This window comes from Branchiostoma lanceolatum, chromosome 9 (genome assembly GCF_035083965.1).
Source record: "Branchiostoma lanceolatum isolate klBraLanc5 chromosome 9, klBraLanc5.hap2, whole genome shotgun sequence".
NCBI classification, from domain to species: Eukaryota; Metazoa; Chordata; class Leptocardii; order Amphioxiformes; family Branchiostomatidae; genus Branchiostoma; species Branchiostoma lanceolatum.
Genome location: NC_089730.1, coordinates 19,017,234 through 19,032,461, shown reverse-complemented (window position 1 = coordinate 19,032,461; position 15,228 = coordinate 19,017,234). Strand labels below are relative to the sequence as shown.

The 15,228-nt window shown below is 41.2% G+C and overlaps 1 protein-coding gene across 2 annotated transcripts in view; it reads left to right on the top strand.

The window, feature by feature from the left end:
* LOC136441844 (ATP-binding cassette sub-family A member 2-like) overlaps window positions 1-15,228 on the top strand; it is a 57,864-nt gene that overhangs the window by 10,441 nt on the left and 32,195 nt on the right. For both annotated transcript variants that reach the window (XM_066438365.1, XM_066438364.1), the window contains 14 exons: window positions 1,711-1,869; window positions 2,939-3,102; window positions 3,955-4,083; window positions 4,851-5,009; window positions 5,459-5,564; window positions 6,096-6,271; window positions 6,670-6,773; window positions 7,708-7,822; window positions 11,177-11,367; window positions 12,051-12,201; window positions 12,756-12,960; window positions 13,698-13,868; window positions 14,423-14,490; window positions 15,020-15,129. In XM_066438365.1, coding sequence (XP_066294462.1) covers window positions 1,711-1,869; window positions 2,939-3,102; window positions 3,955-4,083; window positions 4,851-5,009; window positions 5,459-5,564; window positions 6,096-6,271; window positions 6,670-6,773; window positions 7,708-7,822; window positions 11,177-11,367; window positions 12,051-12,201; window positions 12,756-12,960; window positions 13,698-13,868; window positions 14,423-14,490; window positions 15,020-15,129 — 2,008 coding nt within the window. The remainder of the gene's footprint in view (window positions 1-1,710; window positions 1,870-2,938; window positions 3,103-3,954; window positions 4,084-4,850; window positions 5,010-5,458; window positions 5,565-6,095; window positions 6,272-6,669; window positions 6,774-7,707; window positions 7,823-11,176; window positions 11,368-12,050; window positions 12,202-12,755; window positions 12,961-13,697; window positions 13,869-14,422; window positions 14,491-15,019; window positions 15,130-15,228) is intronic.

The window sequence follows — 15,228 nt, the reverse complement described above, 5'->3', positions numbered from 1 at the left end:
ATTTTTTGGGTTTGAGAACACTCACTGACAGTTTGTTTCTCATTTTGCTCTTTATTTGTTGTTGTAAGCCACAGACAGATTTATCTTGAAAAAAATTTGGCTACAAACATGAAACAGAAGTTCAGATGTTTTATCCATTAGGTGCTAAAAATACATAATTGGGAATGTAGCTGACTTGCGTTTTGTTGCTTTTCAGCAACATTCTTAAAAGTCTTCTTCAGAATCTACATTTTTTTTTACTGAGAAAGGGATTTCAGGCCCGTGTATTCAAGCCCAAAAAATGAACAGCATTAGAAAAAAAGGAAAACTTCTAAATATGTTACTATAAATCCTGAATATGAATAGAATAGTCACTGATTCCAGATAATTGCAATAATTATCAAACTGTTAACGATAAACTCAAATTTTGTGTGAAGGTGCTGTGATGATAAATGTAGAGTTGCATTACTCTCCCAGCAGAGGATGGGTTCCGGCAGGTTTTTGACGTGTTTTTAGGCGTTTTTGTCGGCCTTTCTACTTTTTCATTTTTTTTTTGTCTCTATAAACCCAACGTTGGGTTTATAGAGAAAAAAAAAAATGAAAAAGTAGAAAGGCCGACAAAAACGCCTAAAAACACGTCAAAAACCTGCCGGAACCCATCCTCTGCTTGGAGAGTAGAGTTGCATGTACTACGTACAGTCATGTAGTATACTGTCGATCTCTATTTGCTGTGCAGTGTGCATTGTGTAGCAATTACAAGATAGATATTTTTAGCGGAGAATGCTGTCAAATTGCATATTTTCCCTTCTGTTGCAGTCGAGAATATGTTTAAGATTTGCCAACATTTGGATACCTCCAAGGCTATCAATCAAGCAAACAAGCTGAAAGTTCCCAAATGATTATTCTTCAAACTTCAACAAGGTCTATTTATATCTGATGTGACCTAAAACATTCCGGTACTCAAATCAGAACCTACATGTAAAACTACATTTTGTATGTGTACCAATGTGCACACTTTTGTTACTCCCAGACTCCATTTTCCTCTTGATCCTCAAGTTCAGCGGTATCTTTTTTAAAAAGCCAAGAACCAACTAATCAAAGGTGTGGCTTTGCTAGAAATATCCACCATGCCCCGACGTTGTGCCTTTGGGAAAAGCACTTTATACGACCTTCCCTGATAGTGGAGTGGTGCCCACCAAGCCTCTTTGGTCAATCTGTCAAAATGTGTTCTAAAAAAAAACACACTACGGATTTGGTACACCAATGTGCCAACATCTTTCCTAGAAATATCCACCATGCCCCGACGTTGTGCCTTTGGGAAAAAGCACTTGATATGACCTTCCCTGGCGGTAGAGTTGTGCCCACCGAGCCTCTTCGGTCAATCTGTCAAAATATGTTTTTAAAAAAACAAACACCAATGTGCCAACATCTTTCCTAGAAATATCCACCATGCCCCGACGTTGTGCCTTTGGGAAAAGCACTTTATACGACCTTTCTTGACAGTTGTGGTGCCCACCGAGCCTCTTTAGTTTATCTGTCAAAATGTGTGCAAAAAAAAACACCATACGGATTTGGTACACCAATGTGCCAACATCTGCACATTTGCTAATCCCCAAGCAAATAATACTGCTTTTGCCCTTTGGATAATGTTATTGCCACCGATGGATCTGCTTGGAGATTACACATTTGCTACCAAGAGCCATAAATTTTACTTTTTCTTTCTTTTTTCAGGCACCGATGGGAACAGCACGGTGCCGGATCCAGCTGTCCCCACAGCACAGGTTCACCACGTTCACAACAAGCTGTCCGGTTTCATCCGGATCTGGACGTCACTGCAGCCAACCATTTGTGGGGTCAACAAGACCATGACGGAGGAAGCCTTAGAAGCCGGTATGCCTTGTTCTTTTCTGTAACTTACAGTATTGTGATTATGTCAGCCTCACTCTCTCTCTCTCTCTCTCTCACTCTCTCTCTATCCAATTTAATGTCTTTTGTTCCCCATCATCTGGGGGTTAGACGTGCTTGCACATGGATGGGGGAGCCCCAGAACTCCTCATCAAGTGCAAGTCCTTTTTTGTAGCAAGAGTTTTTTCGGCTGGATGCCCTTCCTAACGCCAACCCAAACCCTACTGCTGGGCCTAGGACATGGGAAATGTGTGTTTTAACAAGGGCACAACGTCTGGGTGCATGTCCGGACATGTCTGGGTACTCCACTGGGGATTGAACCTGGGTCTTATTGGTTCATAGCCGGATGCTCTGCCACTGTGCTACACAGACGCCACTTTTCTGTAACTTACAGTATTGTGATTGTGTCAGCCTATATATATATAGAGAGAGAGACTCAAGACATTGACGAAAGATTTTTTTAGCATTGAGCTTTTTTCCATTAAAGGATTCCTGTGAACAAGCTACAGTGTATGTCTTGAATTGTTATAATACTGAGCTAACAGAGCATGTACCATATTTTCCCTTAACATCTACAATGATTTTGTAGACAGTATAACTATAAGTCTGGTATCACATGTTGCAATGTTGAACTTGACATTCAACATATGAGTCTGAAGGGAAACGCTGAACTTTAAATTTAGTGCCCACAGTTTCATGTATAATTGAATATAGTCAAATGCAGGTTTTCCTTCTAGCCCCTAATGTTTTCCTTTAGATTTCTTCCAGACGTGTAAGGTAAAAAATGTTACGTAAGCAAAGAACTGAATTGACTTGACCTTGTAATAAAGCCGTTTTCATTTTGATCTCTCACAGGAGTTTTGCTAAAGAAATATTAGGGAACCAAGGAACTAAATTGACGTGGCCTTGTGATAAACCTATCTGTATCTGTATCTATATAGCCGGTACAACCGCCATTCAGCGTAACACACCAGCTTTGCAGGCACACGGCGCGGCAGCAGCTGGTCATATTACACCAAACGGTCTAACCTATGCCATGTTGTCCACTCCTCAGGTGACCTGCGGTCCATGGGGTACAACAAGAAGGAGAGGAGAGACCTGGGGCTGCTCCTCCATCTTCTCACCAGCAATCCCAAGATCCTCTACTCCCCCAACGGAACATGGGCAGACAGCATGACCTTCCCAAATGGAACCGAGATTGACAAGGTCATAAAAAAGGTACGACAAGGTCATAAACATGGTAAGAAGCAACGTAACGGCAATGAAACTGCACTTAGCCAACCCATCATTTACTGCAATAAACCTCTGCGGAGCATTCGGAACGTTCCGGAACTTAATGGAAAAAGGCGTTACTGTCAAAGTCACCTTGGGACATGACCTTTAACCTGCATCAAACAACTTTAATGCTGGTTCCTGTAAAATATTGTAATTAAAGGTTATAGCTGGTGTTAATAAAGCTTAATACCCATAGGATGGGGTAGTATTACACTCGAACTGAGATCGGGATGGAAAATGATGGAACGAATAATTTAATTTTACCTCTCTAAAAGGATCCGGTAATGCTGTGTCATGTCCTCATCTTACTCTATTTGTTATATATTCATTCATGATCTTCTGTTTCCAAACAGGAAGTTAGCATTTAGATTCGAATAGTCATACATTGTGTAAGTTGTATAGTTCGTCATTGTTTTTCATTACTTTTCATGCTATTTCCCTACACTCAAAGTAATAAGACTACCTGTCGGCTTTTTATCAGTCCTCTAAATCTAATCCTTGAATTGACCCAAAAGTGTGACCGCAGCAATGAGTCAAATGTGCCTGGCAGTCAGTAGATGCCCCCATGTTAGCTATTTCATAAATTGTTAATTATCAGTTGGTCAGTTTGATAACAATATTGCTCAAAAAGAACATTTCTGTGTCACTATATATGAAGGGAGACAATCTTACCTCGAAGTCTGTTCAGAAATTCTAGCCGTTTAGTTTCATTCGTTTGTTTGTTTCTTTGTTTACATCTGCTCAGAAAGTTTGGCCGTCAAGTTCCACTTTCATTTGTTTGTTTGTTTACTTCAGGTGGCAGAACCTTTTACCTTCATCAGTAATGTGACCTTCATCGCCGACCAATGGCTGAACAGGTCGCGCGAGCTGCGGCACTTCATCCAGGAGAACTCCACGCGGCAGGACATCCAGTGGCTGCGGCAGGTACTGCAGCAAAGCACACACATCTTAGTTCCTTCCCGTGCCAATGATGCTTAGGTCGGGGCCCATCTCCGTTTCCATAGCCCTTGGGCCACACATTTTTGTGTAATCACTAGCCTGGAGTCCAGCCTTCTTAGCTTTAGTCCGCTATCCAAGCTCCGCTCCTCGCCTTGGCTAAGAATGCTGAACTCCAGTTTAAATCAAGTTTATTGCCATACTCTTTCCCAAATGCTGAGTCTTTGGTATGACTTGGCCAGGGATTGAACTCACAACCTACCATATGCAAGGGGAACACTCTACCCACTAGGCCTTTGCACTGGTATACACATCTTAGGCCACATCAATTCAATTTGTTGGACAGGTTCTCTGACATATTTTATGTAAACTTTTAGCAAGAGGATATCATGAAAACAGAAGGCTGGGGTGAAAACTTCCACCTGATTAGTTGTGGCAGGAAAGACAGTTGACATGCACATTACATCACAGGTTCCTGTACCTGCCAGTGGGAAATTCCTCTAGTTTTTAGTATTTGATAAAGAACAGATGAGTAAGGATTCTTGATGTAGCAGTTTATAGAAATATTACTCATTAGACCAGGTAGCAATATTGAAAAAAGACAAATCCCTGAATTTTTAATTTCATAGATGCCAGAAAGATGATCAATTTCCCCAAAACGTCTAACAGCAAACAGCTGCAAAGGCCAGGTTTTCATGTACCACTATGATTTGTACAAAATGTACGTCAAGTTGTAATTTTTTCCCTGGTTCCAGTTGAAGGATGCGTACGCAGCCAACCCCCAGCTGCTGAACATGACGACCAACCCGGTGATCCGGCGCTTCGTGCAGTCTCCCAACGTCATCCCCAACGTCACAACTGTCCTGCAGCAGCTGGAGAACATAGACAACCTCGCCTGCGGGTGGATCAAACTGGTTTGTGCTTTTTTGAAATAATTTTTATCCTAATCTTTTAACTATTTCTTGAAATTGAAGACATAGAGGTGTGGAACTTGGATCAATTATTGCTTGTGCCAAGGTAAATGTGCCAAGTTTTGTGCCTTTCATGATCAGTCCATGGTAAAAGAGTCTAGGAAAAATGTTAATCAAAAGCCCAATGTATACAGGGCCCTGATAACCGATTTGCATTCAATTGACTCTTTTATTCCACTCTAAACTAGAACCTGTGAAAAATAGATAATGCCTTTTTTTATTGTTTCAAAAGATTTAAGAGATTATGATATCTATATGGAGTGACTTGTAATCATTTGATTATATCATACTCTTGTATACAACAAAATTGCGGCCTCCTACATAATAAACTGCATTTTGTCAGAGGAAACCTGTATCGAACCTCTCCTTGTACCATTTTGTCCCCATGTCAGGTGTCCAACTTCAACCTGAGCATCTTCATGCCGTTCCCCAACGAGGAGGCTCTGGTAAACTACACCCTGCACCAGGCACAGAAGGACAACGTCACCGTCTTCGCAAGTACGTATGGTTTTACTTTTAATTTACTTTTAATCCGTGATTAATATTTGTGACTAATTTAGGGGCTGGAGGTAACTTTTCTACCTTTATCTAGGGCCCTGGATGGCCAGAATGTGTGTTTATTGGGCTGGTACTGCTGCGAAATTGGGCACTAAAAGTTAACCTTGATATAGTGTAAATATATTTAGATGAATTCAGTCCCACAAAAACTCATTGGCAGCTTTAATTTTTTTGCTTGCCTATGTGTGTGTGTGTGTGTGTGCATATGTGTGTGTGTGTTTGTGTGTGTGTATGTGTGTGTGTGTGTGTGTGTGTGTATGTGTGCATGTTTGTGTGTTGCAGTGATTTTATAGATAGATATTTATAGCATTGCCATACAGTACCACACAGTGTTGCTATTTCTGTCTATGGAAATGGAAGGATTACAAAGCAGTATGACAAAGAGGGAAACCTGCTATCTCTTTTTTGTATACAGTACTTACTAGGTACATGTATATGATATATTGATTATTCAATGATTGTATTTCCCAGGTGTTGTATTCAACGTGACCAACACCACGGGCCAGCTGCCGGCCCACATGGTGTTCAAGATCCGCCAGAACGCCAGCTTCACCCAGAAGACCACCCAGATCCGCCGCAAGTACTGGCGCCCCAACCCCAACCACGGCCACGAGCTCTACTACCAGTTCGGATTCATCTGGATACAGGTTCGTTTGGATCAACACAAAAATCATCTTATTTTAGCTCCAGTCCAGTCCTTTAATTCTGTGGAGAATAAGATGGATACCAGGCTTGTAGACTGTTACAAAAAGGACTACAAGTTTGGCTTCATCTCAATTATACAGATTATTTTCTATTTTAAAGATTCTAAATGGCATTTCAGACAAAAAGGAATTAGACTTACCCAATATTTTTACTGTACCGCACTAGGAATAAAGCAGGAATCAAACAGGAGTCAAATTCCTTTGAGTAGCAAATTAAAGTTAAAATCTGTCATCATAGTAAATTAGAAAGTTTATTTCTAAGTTCTTACAATAAATCTCTGATATCTTATGGTCTACATGTACCAGCCAGAGGAAGCTATTAACTCTTCATCTGTGTTTAGGACATGATAGAGCGGGCTCTGATCAGCATTGTGGTGGGACACGACGTGGTGGAACCTGGCAGCTACGTGCACGAGTTTCCCTACCCATGCTACATGGCAGACGAGTGAGTAACATGTCGGGATTATTACTTGTCTGGGCAACGCCAATTAATTTTCTTGGCTTTTAGACGTTTCAAGCAGTATTTATCAAGGGGGCAATATGAAAACAGAGGGCAGGGAGGAAGCCCTTGCACTTGACCTGATTAACCCCCTGAAACTGTCCCAAGTCAAAGGTACTCTTTTTTTAGAACTTACTCTTTTTAGAACTTATAAATTTAATTGGTATGGCCTAAGAGAATGAAGATCCACAGAAGTCATATTGCACTTCACCAAGAAATAGATAAATTTCAACCAAACAGAACATGTGTTCTGTTGGCCACTTGTTGCCATGGTACTATAATAGAACATTGATTGACACATTTTGTGTTCTAGCTTCCTGTTCATGATAGAACACATGATGCCGCTCTGCATGACGATATCCTGGGTCTACACTGTTGCCATAGAGATACAGAACAGTAATTGATTGATCCATTTTGTGTTCTAGCTTCCTGTTCATGATAAAACTCACGATGCCACTCTGCATGACCATCTCCTGGGTTTACACTGTTGCCATAGTGATACAGAACAGTGATTGATTGACACATTTTGTGTTCTAGTTTCCTGTTCATGATAGAACACATGATGCCGCTCTGCATGACAATCTCCTGGGTCTACACTGTTGCCATAGTGATATAGAACAGTAATTGATTGACACATTTTGTGTTCAAGTTTCCTGTTCATGATAGAACACATGATGCCAGTCTACATGATCATCTCCTGGGTCTACACTGTTGTCGTTGTGATACAGAACAGTCAACAGTGATTGATTGACACATTTTGTGTTCTAGCTTCCTGTTCATGATAAAACTCACGATGCCACTCTGCATGACCATCTCCTGGGTTTACACTGTTGCCATAGTGATACAGAACAGTGATTGATTGACACATTTTGTGTTCTAGCTTCCTGTTCATGATAGAACACATGATGCCGCTCTGCATGACGATCTCCTGGGTCTACACTGTTGCCATGCTGGTGCAGAACATCGTGTACGAGAAGGAGCAGCGACTCAAAGAGGTAAGAAAAAAGTTACCAACTTTTGATATGTCTATAGTATAAAGGTTAGACATCCAGGACTGATAATAAGATACATGTTAGACAACAGTCAGTTACTTAAGCAACTGGATATGATTTTGTAAAACAATTTAGATTAACAGTATCTGTCCAGTTCTTCAGAAACTGTTGCCTTGTGCAAGTTGAGACGAATGCATAATGCCAGGCACAGTCTTTTATTGACTCTGTCCGAGGTGCTGAAAGTGTGATTATTGTTATTTCTTCTATAACTGTAAATTTGATGTAAACATGTCTTATCATACATGCATATATATTTTTTCATGATGTAAACTTAAACCAGACAGAATATTTCATGTCCTTTAAGATCATTGACAAAGTATGCTGCATAGATGGTTTGTACAGAATTTTGGGTAGGGGCTTTCTCTTGTAGTGACTTCTTTACTTTGCCAATTTTTCAAGCCTACCGCTTTATTACTGCTTGTATAGCTCCACATTTGTATTAATAAAACCACTCAAGTATGTCTGGTTTTAAAAGCCAGACATCCAATATAAAAGGCCTAAATCCTACCTCATTTTAACCTGTAGGAAAAGGAAAAACTGCTATAAATGGGCCGAAAATTCTGTCCCATTGTAGCTTTCATAAAGAACTGCTGTAGTTTCCCATCCATCTACAAAGCCATTTATCAACTTCCTTTTGTCATTTTATCAAGATTTGCCTGATACCAGTAACCCCTCCCTTCCCCAACATGGAGTATTGAATATGCGGCTGCCAAATCCTTGGGAAATCCTTGCCCTCTAATGGTAGATATAGATGTCTACAGACCTTGGCAGTTTCTCCCTCGGGCCCTATAACAGACAGAATAAGACTGCTGTAGCTCTGTAAGCCCGGGTCTCCAGGGCAGGCTTACACGAACACACTTCATCTTGATCATAGATGGTTTTGTTGTCTGATCACGGAAATTGATAGCTGATTCTTCTTCATCTGTTTCAGGGCTGGAAATACTTTGTTCCCATTTTCTACAATACATGATTCACATATAACACTGAGACTGTTTCCATTTAGCTTTGGCAAATTGCAACTTGTTCATGTATTTTCTTCAACCTCTAAAATATTTAAAGTATTTCTGCAAGTTAAAAGATGCAGGCAGGTATTTCGATTCCTATCTCGGTTTTAAAAATATTTTGATGCTTGCTTCTGTAACCACATACTTTTAGGACTTTTATCATTGTACAGCCCCTAACACTGTATTATGAACCAGCTCCTAATTACAATGGAAGTTGTTCAGAATACCAACAAGAACCAGAACAATAACATGTAATTAAGATATCATAATCTTCCAAACAATGTCACCTGGTTTAAGTTTATCTTTGCTTTATATGTGTATGAAATTCTGCCCAATTCTTTTCAGCTTCATATTACTTCAACCACTAGGAACTGCTGATTCAGAAGTTTTTAATTGTATTTGGTGTGCGTGTGTGTGTTTTAGTATCTCTCTCTCTCTCTCTCTCTCTCTCTCTCTCTCTCTCTCTCTCTCTCTCTCTCTCTCTCTCTCTCTCTCTCTCTCTCTATCTGTTTTTGTGTGTGTGTCTATCTGTCTGTGTTTCACACACTCCTAGCAGCTTTTTCTTGAACCACAGGCATACTTTTAAATTAAAAAGTGGGTAAGTCAAGACGGAAGGAAAGTATCTGAGGATTTCTATGACAAGGGACCTTGCAGAAAGAAATCTTAAGATATATAAACCAAGTAATAGCATCAAACAAGCCCTCAGAGTCTCATCTGTCTTATTCTGCAGAAGTGACAGAGATACATGTAGCTGGGATTTGGTCTCCTTACCAGAAGGTTCTCCTGTCTTTGATGTACGGTGCCTGTAATTTTTCCCCGTCTCTCTCTCTCTCCCTCTCTCCCTCTCTCTCTCTCTCTCTCTCTCTCTCTGTTTGTGAGTGTGTGTGTGTGTGTGTGTGTGTGAGTATGTGTGTGTGTGTCTGTCTGTCTGTCTGTCTGTCTATATGTCTGTGTTTACACCCCCAGCAGCTTTGAAGTACAGGCATACTTTAGTCGGAAACTGGATACGTCAAGAAGGAAGGAATGCATTCTCTTGATCTGGGTCTTGCCTTGACAAGGGACCTTGAAGAGGAAAACCTTAAGACATAGCAACCAAGTAATGGTATCAAACAAGCCCTCAGAGTCTCATCTGTCTTATTCTGCAGAAGTGACAGAGATACATGTAGCTGGGATTTGGTCTCCATACCAGAAGTTTTTCTGTCTTTGATGTACGGTGCCTGTAATTTTTCCCCGTCTTACAGTAAATCTACTCGTCCTTCACTTGATCCTTGCCTTGGAGCAGTGCCAGCAGTTTGCTGACTAGGACCAAGTCGGCTTAGGAAGTCTTTGTAGGAAGATATGAGGACTGGGTCTTTAAGCCTCCCAGGGCCAATTAAAAGTTTTGTTTTATAATTGGGTAATCCGTTAATTCAGAGAGACACTAGACATTGGGGATCCCCAACAAATTGGCCTCATTCATTGCATTGCCAACATACATGTATGTTAGTATGCATGGTAGAGGAAGTTGGTCAACCTATGTAGTATAAAAAACAAATTTTTGTCTCCTTGTTCCTAAAAGCCACCCTTGAACATAGTATTACATGAAGGCCAAGAACTACAGCTGCAGTGTAAATGTAGGCACCATCCTGGGTCGGTTCTTCAGCTATTCGTCCCCACCCCAACTTGTATTAGGTCTTCTACTCAGTCTTGTCTTCCAAGTATATTTTTTTGCCTTATTAAAACTTGGATTTTTGATGGATGTTTTTTTGTTGTCTCAAGGTAATTGCTAATGTTGGTCTGAATAATACCTATTTCTTTGTCAGTTTACACACTGTCAGATATCAACCCTAATCTGTAGTTTGGGATTCAAGCCCCTCACCTACTGATCCAAAAGTGGAATCACTACTGACAGTAACGGTAACCACTGGGCCATTGTAGATCATCAGTACATGTACAAGTATAGATTGTGTAAATCTGTTGGTTGAGATTCAAACCCCTGACCTTCTGATCTCGTTTTTGTTCCCAGATAAATGAAGATGATGGGCCTGAACAATCAGCTGTCCACTGGGTGGCTAGGTTTACCATTAGTGTACACTCTTCCCAACTCAGATTGGAGAGTTAAGATTTGAACCCATTTCCTTGTGATTCACTGGACCATTTTGCCCATAGGTAATGATGACGATTGGCCTGAACATTGCTGTCCACTAGGTGGCCCAGGCCATTACGAGTTTACTTAGTTCTGAGCTCACAAACCCTTACCTGTATCTGATGGGATTCAAACCCCTAACCTTGTGATCCTTACAACTTCACACAGGTGATGAAGATGATGGGCCTGAACAACGCTGTCCACTGGGTGGCCTGGTTCATCACCAGTTTCCTGCAGATGTCCCTGACTGGGACGTTCCTGATGCTGATCTTACAGTACAGCCAGATCCTGACCTACAGTAACCCCTGGATCACTTTCCTCTTCATCGAGCTGTACATTGTGTCTACCATCTGTTTAAGGTGAGTTCCTTAAAGAAACTGTGTAATTCCTCAAGGAAAAGAGTGAGTGGGATAAGAGATTTTAAAGAAAGTGTGTACTTCTTGAGGTTAACTTAGAAAAAAAATTGAGTAATTTTTCTTATCGCTGATTAGAATCTTTTGTATTATCATCTATTAGAAATTCTATCGGTGAGGACTGGTACACAAGTCATGAACATGCAAACAAAATGACAACATATGATTATGGTCAAAAGTTACAGCCGATTAATTTCATCAATATTGTTGTCCATTAAATATCTCCTGTCAATGTTGCAGCCTGTGAGGCATTTTCAGACGGAACATACTGCAACCAAAATGTACTGGACAATCTCAGGTCAGCCGTACACACTCATGCCACATCTTCAGAAAGGAGGCTGTAACCACATAGTTCCCACTTAGAACTTTATTCAAGCCCACACCCAGACTAGTTGCTTGTGTGTGGCTTTCTCGGTGGTTATAAGGCTTGAATGAGCACAAATACAAAGTGTTCTGGCTCAGATACAGAGTGCCCTAGGGGGCTACAGTTCAGAAAATATCAAGGTAGTGCAGTCTGCGCTGCATAGCTATTGGTCTCAGTGCACTACATGATGTCACTTTGCATCATGTGTTTCTCTTGAATGTGTGTAAGACTTTTAGATGTCTCACAGATCATTTCTGTTCCCCAGTTTCTTTGTGAGTGTGCTGTACTCCAAGGCTAAAGTGGCGGCAGCCTGCGGTGGGATCATCTACTTCCTGAGTTATGTGCCATATATGTACGTCGCCATCCGGGAGGAGGTCGCCAACGACAAAATCACTGCAGCGGAGAAAAGTATCGCTGTAAGTTTGATTTGTCCATAGAATAGACCATGCTTTGAAATGGTTATGAATGGAGCCATGCATGTGTTCCAGTGTCTTGTGTCTACAACAGTCTTATGACTGGAACTTTTTTTTGGCCCACAAGACCATAACATGAAGTGTCTCAGATAAAGACCGGCATACAGTGGAATTATTTCTTCAGAACTTTCTATTTTTGCCTTAGTTTTTTGTTCCTAAACTGTTCTTCAAACACTTTTCAGTGCCTGATGTCCAGCATTTGGCATTTGGCCTGGGTGCAGGGATACAATTTGTACAATGTAGAGTGGGATATCTTACTACAGAGCTTTCTATTCCTGTCTTTTTTTCTTAAATTCTTAAATTGTTCTTGTTCAAATGTTATTCCAGTGCCTGATGTCAACCACAGCATTTGGTCTTGGTGCAAAGTACTTTGCCCTGTAGGAATCAGGGACAGGAAATCAATACATTCTGTACAGTAGAGTGGGGTATATTCATGCAGAGCTTTTAATCCCTGCTATTTGTTATGTTCTTAAACTGTTCTTCGAACACTCATCCAGTGCCTGATGTCAACAACAGCCTTTGGTCTGGGTGCCAAGTACTTTGCCCTGTATGAAGAGTCAGGGACGGGAATACAGTGGGCCAACTTCCTGCAGAGTCCTGTGGAGGGGGACGCCTTCAATCTGTGCAGGGTCATGGTCATGCTGGTCGTGGACAGCTTTGTGTACTGTTTGCTCACCTGGTACATCGAGGCCGTACATCCAGGTGAGTTTTACCTGTAGTTCAGGTGAGTTTACCTGTAGTTCAGGTGAGTTTACCTGTAGTTCAGGTGAGTTTAACCTGTGCATGGTCATGCTGGTGGTGGATAGCTTTGTGTACTGTCTGCTCACCTGGTACATCGAGGCCGTACATCCAGGTGAGTTTACCTGTTCAGCAGGTGTGTTTACCTGTAGTTCAGGTGAGTTTAACCTGTGCCGGGTCATGGTCATGCTGGTGGTGGACAGCTTTGTGTACTGTCTGCTCACCTGGTACATTGAGGCTGTACATCCAGGTGAGTTTACCTGTCCAGCATGTGTGATTACCTGTAGCTCAGGTAAGATTTCCTGTAGTTCACCAGGTAAGATAACCTGTGTCACAGTTGCACTTAATTTTTCGAGTCTGGCATGCTGGTGCTGAAGGACTTTCACACCAATACGACACTAGTCAAGCTGTTAAGCATTTACATGTACAGTGCTGTCCCTGGTGCTGAATGACAATCAGTATAAAAATGCATGTACATGTCTGTTGAATGATATTTACACTTTCCATGCTATTCTTGATGCTGATAATCTTTCACATGGGAAAATACTGAAAAACACTAGCATTCCTGTCCTTGGTGCTGAAAAACATTCAAACTAACCAGACTCTATTAGATTGAGAGTAACAATACTGACCTAGAGCTGTATCATTTTAACACTTTGTTTTGCCAAAATTCATAACATGGTCTACACTTATTCCCTCAGGTTCGTACGGCTTGCCCCGTCCCTGGTACTTCCCGTTCCAGAAGTCGTACTGGTTCGGCCACGGGAGGCAGGAGACTCTGGACTGCCACATGCCGTGTGCCCGCGGCACCAACTACAGCCTGGCGCTGTCTGAGGAGGATGGGGCTTGTGCTGCTGAGGACACTGGAGAAGGTAGGTACACACACACACACACACACACACACACATACACACACACCATGTTGCTGTGCACCCGGGGAACCAACTACAGCCTCGCGCTGTCTGAGGAGGATGGGGCGTGTGCTGCCGAAGACACTGGGGATGGTAGGTACTAACACACGTGTACACACACATATGCATGTACGCACACACACACATATGCATGCACACACACCCTCATTCACACACACAGACACACACACATATGTGCACACACACAATCACACACACACACACATGCATACTCACACACACACACACACACACAAGTTGTGTGCACGGAGAACCAAGTACAGTCTTGTGCTGTCTGAGGAGAATGGGGCTTGTGTTGCAGAGGCACTTGATCATGAGATGTTAGGCACATGCACAGGCACATTGGGGTAGAGGATTTTTCACACTCAATTGCTGTACATGATTTTTGTTCTCTGTAGTTAACAAGCAAAATGCAGATGACATTCTAGGCCACCTTAGGATACAGATTGAGGTATATGATGTCTTAACCACTGCCTTTCTCTCTCATTATCCAGAGCAAGTCTGTTTTGAGGAGGAGCCTTCCCACCTGCCTATGGGTGTCTGTATTAACAACCTGGTCAAGGTAGGGCATTAATATTGTTTGATTTGGTTTCGTATTGTTTTCTATTATCATTTCAGGTTTGGGAGGACAACTTGTAAAGGTGTTGATACACCTGTTTTGTCCTCCCTTCCACTTGTTCTTCCATGTGGTAAATTCAAATAAAGAAATAAAGAAATAATATGATGGAATATATCTTTGAAGTAAACTATACATTAACTGTACAGTGACAAATGCAGATTCTTGATATATATATAATAGATCTATATCATTAATATATATATACATATATATAATATATTATCAATGATAAGATATGATTATATATATAATATATTAAATATACATAATTAATATATATAAATCTTGATATAATATGATTACAGAACACTGGAAATGCTTATCATTTTTAACTCATGATGGAAGCTAGTGCATGGGACATAACTTCAATCTTCAGGTTAATCTGTGCGAAAAAAATAATAAAAAGATAGAATAGATCCGATCTGCTACAGTTCAGTACATGTGTATAGAATTATGTCTTTTGTGTTGGCAGGTTTACAAGACAGGAAACAAGCTGGCTGTGAACAAGCTGGCGCTGAACCTGTACGAGGGGCAGATCACCTCCTTCCTGGGTCACAACGGAGCCGGGAAAACAACAACCATGTAAGGAACACAATCACTATAGGACAAGTCTGGTATCCAAACCTATTATACATGTAGCTAGCTTGGTATCCAAACCTATTATACATGTAGCTAGCCTGG